The 11,952-nt window shown below is 37.0% G+C and overlaps 2 protein-coding genes across 2 annotated transcripts in view; one reads left to right on the forward strand and one right to left on the reverse strand.

The window, feature by feature from the left end:
* Positions 1-345: 345 nt before the first annotated feature.
* On the reverse strand, positions 346-8,483 carry LOC135216164 (formin-2-like). The gene is made up of 3 exons (XM_064251283.1): positions 8,256-8,483; positions 1,824-2,366; positions 346-1,363 (listed from the first exon to the last, which is right to left on the reverse strand). The coding sequence occupies exons 1-3, from the start codon at positions 8,340-8,342 to the stop codon at positions 1,157-1,159; spliced, it is 837 nt and encodes a 278-aa protein (XP_064107353.1). The 5' UTR covers positions 8,343-8,483; the 3' UTR covers positions 346-1,156.
* The window catches only part of LOC135216165 (uncharacterized transmembrane protein DDB_G0289901-like), a 118,745-nt gene continuing 111,073 nt past the window's right edge, over positions 4,281-11,952 (forward strand). Inside the window, exon 1 of the mRNA XM_064251285.1 lies at positions 4,281-4,708. The gene's annotated coding sequence lies outside the window, so the exon portion shown is untranslated. The remainder of the gene's footprint in view (positions 4,709-11,952) is intronic.

Here is an 11,952-nt window from a genome sequence, read left to right on the forward strand (position 1 = left end):
GATTCAGTTTTACGTTTATGTGTACTGCTGTATAGTACTAACTTCATCAAGCAAATTGTATGGCTTTGTTCCTTGAAAACTTTAGTCTGGAGAGGAGCAATTTTGGTCTCATTTCTGTGTGGATGATGAAAAGTTGCTCTGCAGACCAGTTGATCATAAGTCTTTGGCAAGCCTGATATGCAAAATGACAGCTCATACAGTGGTTGTAGTTCATTACATACTATATATTATATATATATATCTATATATATATATATATTATATATATATATATTTCTAGAGTCGTTTCATTAGTGTTTGAAAAAAGAATATGAAGGAGTTAAAAGGTTGCAGTGAAATACTTACTATTTTATCATTGATTTATATAGCTCTCAACATTACTGTCATACAGTGACATAAGTTTACAGAAAATAAAATTCATCAACAACAACAACAATAGTGCACAGCTCCCCATACCAGACAGGGAGAATGTCATTCATCTCTTAAACATTATAAAAAGTTAACAAACTGACAATAAAAAACAAAGTCAAAGTAAATGACAAATAAGATGCACTTTGCATTAGAATAACAGTGTAAAATTTTTTTGTGAAGTAGTATTTATATAAATAAGCCAAGAAACGATCCAGGGAAACCCTCAGCAGAGACTATCTCTACTCGAGTGTTCAATTTCATAATAGTAAGGCATATTTGAGGACCAACTGCTGTAATTTTTAAGTTTGTTTAAATGAAGAACTGGCAATGGTATTTATTCAGGACGGGTCATGCAGTCGCAATGCATGATGGGTGGTATTTTGCTAAATATTTTGTTTGACTGGTTTACACGTACTGTATTTACTAAAGCTCCTAATTACTTCCACGGTAGAACTGAACTATCAAATCTATCCTCACACTTCCGTGTAGTCTACATAAACGATTAAGAGCCTAAAGCTTAGTTTTCAAAAAAATTTTAAAGTAAATTTTTCATTAAAAATGATTATACTCTCCTGAAAGGATACAGCTTATAATTTTCATAACTTTGGAAATTAGATAAAGCTCAAGTATACCGTTCCACAATAATTTTTCGTAAATTTTGCCCTGTCCTGTCCAGATTCTGTAAAAAAATAATAATAATTTTTTGGTGACTGACAGTCATGGTCCCCCTTTGTGCTGATGTCTTTTACACATTATAGGCCTGATAAGTGACTTGGGCCTGATATCCTTGTCCTCTGTCTTCAAAGGTCACAATTTGGAGACGTCCGTCAGGGAGGAGAACTCTGTATTCTCCTTGTGCTACTGTGCCATCTGAGCTCTCCTGATGACCGTACACGAGGCCGTTTTCTATGTCATTCACATTCCACTCAAACTCGTAGGGCATGCCCTTCATCTGTGAAGGAGAGTAGGGTTAATTTGAAAGGTATTAAAATGCCTAAATGGGTGCGATTTGTTTTTTTAGAGTGACAATACAATGTCTGATGAAAAAAAATGGTACCGATTGTTTTGTTAGAGTGACAATACAAAGTAGGGTGAAAGAAAACGGATGCTTGAAGGAATGACAAGCCGATTTTCAGTGCTGCAGTTTTTAAGCCTGTGAGTAATGCATTAGGAATAAGACCACATTTTGGGGGGTTTAAGTCAGTTAATGCTAATTTAATTTTTTTAGAGTGACAGTACAAAGTCTGGTAAAAAAATGGTGCTTGAAGGAATTATAAGCCGATTTTCAGTGCTACAGTTTTTAAACCTGTGAGTAATGCATTAGGATTAAGACCAAATTTTGGAGGGTTTAAATAAGTTAATGCTAATTTGATTCTTTTCGATAAAATTATAATAATAATAAAAAATCTAACCTGTGATGGTAGTGGTGGGGGTGCAGGGGATCCAACAGGGTCGCTGAAAGTCGAACCAGAAAATTTCTCCAGTTCTTGTGTCGCAGAAAGCTCTTGTTCCGTCTGCAGTTGTTGCTGATTGGGTGTGGAGTACAGCTGATCAGTCGGACGAACAGATGAAGGGACTGAAGGTGGAGCTGGACGACCAGCTAAAGAGATTGAAGGTGGAGCTGGAAGAGCAGGTGAAGGGATCGAAGGTTGGCCTGGAAGAGCAGGTGAAGAGATTGGAGGTGGGGCTGGAAGAGCTTGTGAAGGGATGGAAGGTGGGCCTGGAAGAGCAGGTGAAGGGATCGAAGGTGGGGCTGGACGACCAGGTGAAGAGATTGGAGTTGGGGCTGGAAGAGCTTGTGAAGGGACTGGAGGTGGGGATGGAGGCACTGTAGGTGCACTAAAGATTCCAGAGGGCACAAGAATGGGAGACTGTATGCGGTAGCCGTCGCCGCTACCATCTTGGGCCAAGGGTGATCCTATAGCCACTCCCATGATGGTGAAGGTTAAGAGCAGCTGGAAGACCAAGGACACGGATTAATTGAAAAGAACCCTTCGAATTATTCAAATGCAAGTTAGGTAATTTCGTGTGGCAATATGTTACACTAACATGAAGTAATAAGCAAAATAGTACTATATATAGTACAAGTAAGAACCAGCATGTCTTTCTCCAAGAGTAAGAATTAGTACCATATATGGTGTGGCAAGGGAGAAAATGTTTGCAGCGATGAATAAAATAACTTGGTTTTTTAAATATTTCATAATGCTGCTTATTAATTTTGCTTTTTATGATTATTATTTATGGAAGAGTTTTTCTGCACGACAACGGTAATTTACCAAGGAGAGGTGGGTAATGAATACCAAAGCGGAATTTAGTTTTTTTTTTTTTTTTTTTTTTTTTTACTATTGGTCATGTAAAATGGTGACGAAGTACTTTAAAAAAATCTGATGACAATTAACATTCTTTTATATCACTGATGTTCAGGCAAGCATTCGTGTGTCCCTGTCCACTTCATTCAAGGTTTCTTGAGTAAGTAGAGGCAACAGGGCCAAGTCAAAACCTCCTCGTCGTGGGTCAGTCTTGTCTATCGCCGTCTCTGAAATTGCACTTAAGAAAACTTTAGCATTTATGTAATACTTGATGTTGAAAATAATACCCACGCACACATACACACACACACACACACACTATATTTCTGGTGATAGAAGTTCACTCTCGACGTGGTTCGGAAGTTGGTAAAGCCGTTGGTCCCGTTGCTGAATAACCACTGGTTCCATGTAACGTTAAAACATCATACAAACAAACAAACGCTATATATATATAGATAGAAATATATATATATTATATATATATATAATATATTATTACACTTTTTAAAAATTAAACCACACGTACCCCTTAATATCGAATTCAATTTAGCAGGGGACTAACTTAAATAATCCTTAAGAGTTCATCTGTTCTGGTTATGACTTGAACCCATGCCATTTGGGTGTGATACAAAGTTGGCAGGAACTCATCCACTAAGACATCAAGAGATAAAAGCGGATTTAACTTATGGCGTAGGTACATATTTCTGTCAAATTCAGGTTCTGTACTCAACCCATTTCCACCGTACTTAGCATAGTGGATAAGGCCTTGTCACATCCGTATCAATCCTAAAATCGTTAGAGATCATCGTGTTACTAATAAATTTATTGCGCGAGGGCATCAAATGACGAATGTCGAGAAAATTATCTGGCCGTGGGTCAGGCATGATTCAGTAATAAAATGTATTCATGTAGCTGCGACCATTATCTTGCTTGTCTATGGAGCCATTCCTTGTGAAGGAAATAGCTTGTCGAAAAACAACATACCCACATTCTTTCCAACATTAAACTATTTCCTTATATAAGGGATGACCCAAGAGAAAAGACATGACAATGGCCACTGCCACATTCAGAGTTTAACTGAATTGGGGATGAATCCCTTGCATAGAAAACTTCTACAACACAAGCAGCTTCATACAATTACACTGTAGGCTCATCAACATTTCCCTCCCCTACACAAACTCCGACATTGTAGGTGGTGTGTAGAATTCTTAGCACAGACGGATTCGAGTCTCTCAATTGATTCTTACATTTTTAGATTGGAATAAATAGAACATTGCTAAAAAAATTCACTACAAATAATAAAAATAGTAACATTACTACTCAGATATTACGCCATTCTGAATTTTAAATAGCATGGGAAGATAATCTGAAGCTCTGACGTAGGGAACTAGCCCACTTTTAGATTGGAATAGATAGAACATTGATTTAAAAAAAATCATCTACAAATAATAAAACTAGTAACATTAATGCGCAAATATTACGCCATTCTGAATTTTGAATAGTATTAGAAATAGATTCTGAAGCTCTGACGTAGGGAACTAGCCCAGAGGCGTTCATGAAAACTTTTACCGTAGAGCGTAGACCGTAACGAAAGGCATCCCTATGTTAAGTTTCTTTGTGTTCTTTAGTTCGTTGTGCTGTGTCTTTTACTTTCGTGCCGGTGTAAGTTCGAGATTGTCGTTAGAAACTGCTCGCGCCCTTACTACTACAACAAATACTTTTATAATAATCATGATAAAGAAATGGTGCACTTAGTATGGCTGTCGGGCTGGCTGCCATTTCCCATTCAGCGCCAAAATAAGGTTTGGCGTTGCTCCTGAGTGTTCAAATTGACCAAACGTAACCTATATAGGCACGTGTTTACCCTATACATCCTTACGGATATGGAAAAAAACATCGTCGTAGAAAAAAAAGCATTTTAACTGTCAACTTTGTACAAGAATTAGGCTCCACTGATCGCAGCACGCGGGACCAAGACGTCAGGTTAGGTGAGTACCATCGCGAAGTAGAATTAGTGTGTTTTAAGTATAGGTACGTTATCAAATTTTATGTACCATTCATCCTATCAGTGTAGTTTTATACATTAGGCTTCGTACTGTAAGATATTAGACATGTAGGTAGTGTATGTGGATGTGTTTCGTAGGGTAGGTTTTTAAAAATGTTTTTGCCATGCTTCGAGGCACATTGTCTTAACTATCTATGACGTGAGTTTGGTTATGATAGGTTAAATTCGGGTGTATTGTTTCAATAGGAACGTTTTAAAAATAGGGAGTATTTTTTAATAGGAATGTTTTAAGGAATGTGACTGACCGAAGGGCCAATAGGCTAGTCAGGTAAAGTCCAAGGGCACATTGCGAAAAACTACGAAAAGACGCCAAGTAGTACCTAAGCCTAAAGGTACGTAGACTGCGAAAAAAACTACGAAACTAGGCCTAAAAGCGTTGTGTCGTGTGTTATTCATATGTAGTATTTTGTCCTTGTTATAGCTGTTCACAGGGTCTTTGTTAGAGTACTTAGTTCACTAACTGATCTGACCTAGAAAGTCAGCGGGTGTGAGTAGTACATATAAATTTAAAATTCTAAACATAAGACTTCCATGTTTCTGAATAACACGTTTCACGGACATGTCAAGTCTAGAATTCGCTCTCATTATCATATATACCCTAAATTCTTAACACCATCCACATTGGGTCTAGTATTGATTCAATCTTATAGATTCAATCTTAGGTATTTTCTTTGTTACTGAACCTTTTCCATTTATTTTCTAACTTGCTCATCTGATTTGTTTTCTATTCCCTAGATATGACAAACGTATCAATAAATTGCAGTAGGGCTAAATAAATACCCAAGGGTTCGTAGGCAACTCTTCTTTAATTAACAAATAATCTACACGTAACTGCTGACAGGTTTTAGCGCTTGTGTTTTCAAGTTTGATCAAAACAATTCTAATTGGAAAGGAATGTAAAACACGTATAATACATATATATATTATATATCTATAATATCTATATATATATAAATATATATATATATATATATATGTATGTATGTATGTATATGTAGTATTTTAGTTGAAATGTCAGATGGAAATTTTTTTTTCCTTGAATACTTGATTATTAGGGAAATGTTTAAAAGATGTCAGGTGGTTTCTCTTAAATACACAGAAGATTTGGTGTTTATTTTGAACCCTGATCCAAAAAGTTGTAGTCATCGATGACCGAGCTAGCCAGTGGCCATATGCCAGCAAGAATCGTAAAAAAAAAAAAAATCTGGCGATTGAATAATTCTTGAGGGAGTACAGTGGTTTAACTAATTGTTATTGTGTGCTGAGATATTTTATCTACATCAGTCATGCTTGTGTGTGTGTGTGCGCGCGTGTGTATGATTCCATTATGTTTGGTATGGTGTTAACGTATTCCTAAGCTCTGCGAGACTGTGCATTTCCCGTGCTGTTAAGAAAAAAGTAGTCGTAAATGTTGTTCTATCAAGTATTTTTTTTTTTTTTTTATGTGAAAACTTTTGATATGCGAAGACCCGGAACTTTAAGGTAAGTTGTACCAAGAATTTCAGGTCGTTGGATATATATAAACGGAAAAATACGTGGGTGGGCTAAATAAAATTGTACTTTGCAACTAATGTGAAATGGCGTGACAGATATATGCGTAATAAGATTTTGATAGAAGCTTTAATCATTTTATTCCTCAAATGCGCCATTCGTTATACGCACTTATCAGAACTTGTTTAGTCCTTTACACCGAGACTCGAAGTGACGTGAAAAATCCATTATCAATGCGAGGAAGATTTACTTATGACTGCCTTATCTCGTCGGCTGTCACGTCAAGTTGATTGACAAGTAAACTTAGGGAAATATATTTTATGAATACTAATCGATGTTTTAAATCCATTATATCCGTTTACTTCTACTCAAGGAAAGAGGAAATCTTTAGCTCAAAAGGTGGAGCTATGGTTAGTTGTAATGCGCGCTTGTATGAAGTGTTTTCTTTGAATATCAAATAAGGATCCGAAGGAAGGTGTAAGTCAGCATCCTGCGATTCATAAGTATTATTAGACTCGGGAGATACAGACGATGGAAGGATAATTCCAAAATATCGTTTCAATATTGTTATTACAGTTTTGAGCTGATTTTGAATTGCATATTTTTTAAAAGTTGCAATTAACCTTCTCCTACTTATGAGAATTGATCTTGATTCAACTCTTTGAAGTTGATTTCGTTGTTAAAAAATGTGTTATGAATTTTGCAGGAAATGTTATTTTATGTGTTGTGAAAAATATTTAACAACTGACGTTTGACACTGATGGACACACAACTTAGTTTTCAGCCAAAATTAAACTTTTAATGAGACTAATGAATAGTTTTCCTACGAATGTATATCCATATATTGTGCTGTGGTTTTTGAGGTTTACTACAGGTTTTATTCGTAAATACAAAAGCAAGTTTATTTTTCTTTCACAAAAGCTAGGCCTAATCTTAGGAAAAAGACTTTCTGCTATTGATTTGTTGTTTTCAATGATAAGAACCGAACCTTGTATAAGATTTCAGATTCATATTCCACAAACGAGTAAAGGATCCGGTGCTATCAGCAATTCGTGTATTGCGGTATTTGCGATCGCATTTTGTTTCAGATCCGCCATTGCGTTTAGGTTTTAATTCATGTTTCCCAAGTTTCTATTATTATTATTATTATTATTATTATTATTATTATTATTATTATTATTATTATTATTTGAAACTTGTGATATTACAGACTAACCCAGATTTCAGAATGCAGGATTGAGACAAGATTTTACTTGGCTGGCTTTTTTTTATCATAGTTGTCAGTGTTTAAATCATGAACATTTCTTTTTTTTTTTTTATTTAGATATCTGTATTTAACGATGTCCGATGAACATTTCCAACAAAGCTCTCTACTCCATAGCTGATGCTATGTAATATTTTTTCTTCATTAGGGTTTGTTCTTCAGTTGTATGGTATCAGAATGCATTTAGACTACAACTACACGTTACTTTCTTTTTATTGCGTGAATTCTATTTTATGGCTTATTTGCTCAAGTAGGAACATGTTCATTATTTCAATATAAAATCATCTTTGTTAATTTGGAACCGATGATAAATAAAATTTGTCTTTGGTATTGATTGAGATTGGAATGGTGTACAAAGGGGCTTTGTTGATTCTAGGAGTTTCTTGACATTAATTAATTTTTGGGCCTAGTTCCTAGTCCTTAGCTGTCGAGAATTATAGAATGAAAGAAAAAAATACTTTGATTGAATTAAAAATTCCATTTTTCTCAGATTTCAAATTACTCTTTTCTATCCGAACTTGTTCACTGTCACTCTAAGACCCGGAAAGTTCCTCGATGGCGTTTGTAATTCGAGTTTGAGAACATAGGCCTACGGCAGGCTACTGTAGTACGTTTGAGAATATAGGCCTACGGCAGGCTACTGTAGTACGTTTGAGAACATAGGCCTACGGCAGGCTACTCTAGTACCACCACTTTTCTTTCTCCACTTACGTACCTGCGTCTTCATGGCGACGTACTCAGGAGATCTCCGAAAGGGACTGGAGGAGGAGATGGGACTAACAAACATTCGCCTTGCCAACATATTTATATATACGGCGCACTTTCTCCTGCTGGGGATGCCAAGCGTGGGCAGCACGCTCTGGCAGCGCGATCAGGCCTAGGTATTGGGTCAACGACGGAAGGCATCAGTGAGGTCAAAGGTCGCTACCCTTCGCTCCACCAGTAAGTGATCCCCTAGGCTGTCTCGTTCGGATACCTCCGGCAGGCGCTATTCCTTAACCCCTCCCCCCTCCTCCCTCTTCTCTCCATCCCATGAATAGAGGGGGGTGGGGGGAATTCTCTTAGGACTCAGGGGAATGGGCTTCTGGGTCTAGGCACCTGCTACGTTCGTCTTTTGTTACGCTCTTTTAAGAGTACGTACACTTTGCAATGCAGTCCGAGGAACGTGAGAGAGAGAGAGAGAGAGAGAGAGAGAGAGAGAGAGAGAGAGAGAGAGAGAATTTTAATATCTTAATGGTAAATCTAGATAAATGTATGGAGGTAGAAAAAGATATTTTATTTTATTTTATTTTTTTTTTTACCGAGAGACAGAGCAATTAAATGCATGCTTACTGGTTGCACTATGAAGAAACGTTATTGGCAAAACATGATGCATTTTGTATATTTCCTTTTAAAAGCTACGATTATATTTTGTAACAATAACCTGCTTCATTATCTCTCTCTGGCCTTATGGCGCACTGGTAGCATGCGCTCAGCTCACAAACCGAGTAACCAGCGTTCGATTCTCGAACTGGAAAAGGAAGATCGATTATGGTGCATTTTGTGCCCTTTTTGACTTGAGCGTTGAATCAGGTACCGGGCAAAAATTTTACAGTGCTGCTAAACTAACAGGAAATTAATATATAGTAAAATGCGTACTATATTAAAGTATTATTTGAATAAAGGCTGCATAATTATGTTTTGGATGGATATACAGTACTATGTCTAAACAATTCAGTAAAAGCCAAATAAGCTTTTAGACTATCCTTTTGATTTTCGTATATTTTTACAATTTAACTCGCATGCATCAGGATGAGGCAGTGTACTTGTTCATTTGGTTAAAATTAGGATCTTAATAGGGAGTGACAGATTTGATGAAGATAACCTATTTTTTTTAATTCCTTATTGGAGGATTCCTTTACTTCAGCAGCGTTGCCAATTCGCTTTAGTATACAAGTAGCTTTTGCCAATATAAGGTCACAAAAATTAAGTAATGTGCTTTCGAGCACATTACTTGAACCCAGCGTGGGAGTATGCTATATATTTCATAAATATTATGCGCGGACTAGCAATTTTTAATTATGTATCCATGTGCTGTGTTCATTTTCGTGCACAAGTGACCATATATTATTTGCATTCTCTCTCTCTCTCTCTCTCTCTCGATCTTCTCAGTCACTCTCATCTCTCGTCTCTCTCATCCTCCTCTCTCTCTCTCTCACACACACATTGATTTTAGAAAGGCTATTCAATATATTATTCTATTGCGTTGGGAATGCAGAGCTCAAGTAGCATTGTATAGCATGTACAGTTACGCAATTTCATTCATATGGAAATAAGCCTTACTTAATACACTTGAAAACAGTGCTATATCAGCATCCTGTTTATATGATCCAAAAAACCCGTATATAATTTATTCCTTGATATATTGGCAGCTAGCTTCCTTACCCATGAAGATATCAACATTATCAATTGCAATGTTTTCTTTTAAGGTAACTTGTATCCGACAAGTATGGTAGAGGCCCTTTGAGTAGGATATTTGAAATGGGCTTTTGTGTGTATACTTTCCTTTGGTTGTTTAAAGACCATTCTTTTTCCAGGGAGGGTAAAAAGGTAACGACCGAAGTCCTTTTGCTAGTATTGCATTTGGAGCCTGTTTCGCGCGCTTTTTTTTTTTTTTTTTTTTTTTTTTTAATTCTGTCGTAACAAATCTTTTACAATTCAAGTATCATTCAGGGCCAATTCTTTGTAAGGGAAATATTTTTTACTTTGTCAGTGTTGCAGAGGAGGAACATAGGTTTTCTCTCTCTCCTCTTCTCTCTCTTCTCTCTTCTTCTCTATCCTCTTCTCTTTTCTCTCTCTCTCTTCTCTTCTCTCAAATTTTTGCTTACCTAATTCATCCAAGGTAATTTAGGAAGGGAGGGGAGGAATATTTAAATGTGAGCCTCTCTCCTCTCTCCTACTCTCTCGCTCTCAAAATTTTGCTCTACGTAATCATCCCAGGTATTTAAGAGGGAGTTGAATGTAAATGTGAGCCTCTCTCTCTCTCTCTCTCTCTCTCTCTCTCTCTCTCTCTCTCTCTCTCTCTCTCTCTCTCGATTTAGCTCTACGTAATCATCCTAGTTATTTAAAAGGGCGTTGAATGTAAATGTAAGCCACACACGTACAGCCTTGAGACCATTATTTCTTAAGTGTAGTATTTCAAAACTGGGAAGTACTACACTTCAGGAATGCAACTGCAAGGCCATTTATACGTGTATTAACATGGTAATTTATCAGTGAGTGAAATACAAGTAAAAAAAATGACGGTAATTAAAATATAAATATACTCCCCCGTTTTTGCTGCAGTGTTTAAATGTAATTAAAACTAAACTTTAGGGACAGTATAACTATACTGTAAGTGGTGTTTACTCCGTAGTTTTGTCGGCCGTCATTGTGACAGCCTGGTGCCTCTCCCACTAGATTCCTAATGCCTGTAGCAGTCTTCTAAGCCTTGGAGCTTGGGATGAAATTGCTGAGCCATTGCTTGTAGCCACTACAAATGGTTACGGGAGTTTATGCATGAATTGAATTTTGCTCTTACTCGTAGTTGCTAGATCAGCAGACGTTGATTGCTTCGAGCAGACTTTGCCCCACTGATAAGATTATACTATATCCCTCTCATAATTCCTTTTTATTATATAATATTACGATTTTCTTCATAATTCTTACATCATTATAATCCATAAATCACTGGCTTGAGGATTTTTAGTGATGAAATTCGGAAACACTTTTCTGCAGGTAAAACTGAGGTGTCATGAAAGTTATAATTTTTGAAAGAGAGGTCGGAACATACATCCTGCTTATGTGAACTCTCGAGCGAGACTGAGAGTTTCCAGCCCTGTGATTGGCTTATCAACAGCCAATCAGGAGTGTCGTAAGGGACGGGCCTAGACATCAGACGTACGGCTGATGTGAGTCTATTATTGGAGTACGCTGACACTTCGTGAAAAGCAAATCCTTGTGTAATAAGGTAATCAGGACGTTCACATTCAGTGAGTGCCGAGGGAGTGCCCCTGAATCCGTGACGTCATTTTGCAAGGCGTAGAGTCGTGATTGTAAAGAACACCATTGCAAATTTGACTGTGACTAGCATTTTGCATTTTGTTCCATTTGCTTGAGTCAGGAATGACGAACTCCGTTCTTGTCTTAATTAAAATCGCTTCAGACGAATTACATCTCCACATTGAAGTCGAACATGATGAGTGTTTTTTTTAGTATCTTGCCCTGACTGTCAAAATGGAATCCAAGGTAGCGTTGCTCATAAATATTTTGGCGAGTGTATGGAAGATGTTTATGAGTATCTCGGGATATAGTAAATCGTCTATTGCAGATCTTTGTCTAGTGTTCTAGACAATGAAATAGTCCTAACTGTTTTGTGTCTGCACGGGACTAGG

The sequence above is a fragment of the Macrobrachium nipponense genome, chromosome 6, assembly GCF_015104395.2.
Source record: "Macrobrachium nipponense isolate FS-2020 chromosome 6, ASM1510439v2, whole genome shotgun sequence".
Classification (NCBI taxonomy): Eukaryota; Metazoa; Arthropoda; class Malacostraca; order Decapoda; family Palaemonidae; genus Macrobrachium; species Macrobrachium nipponense.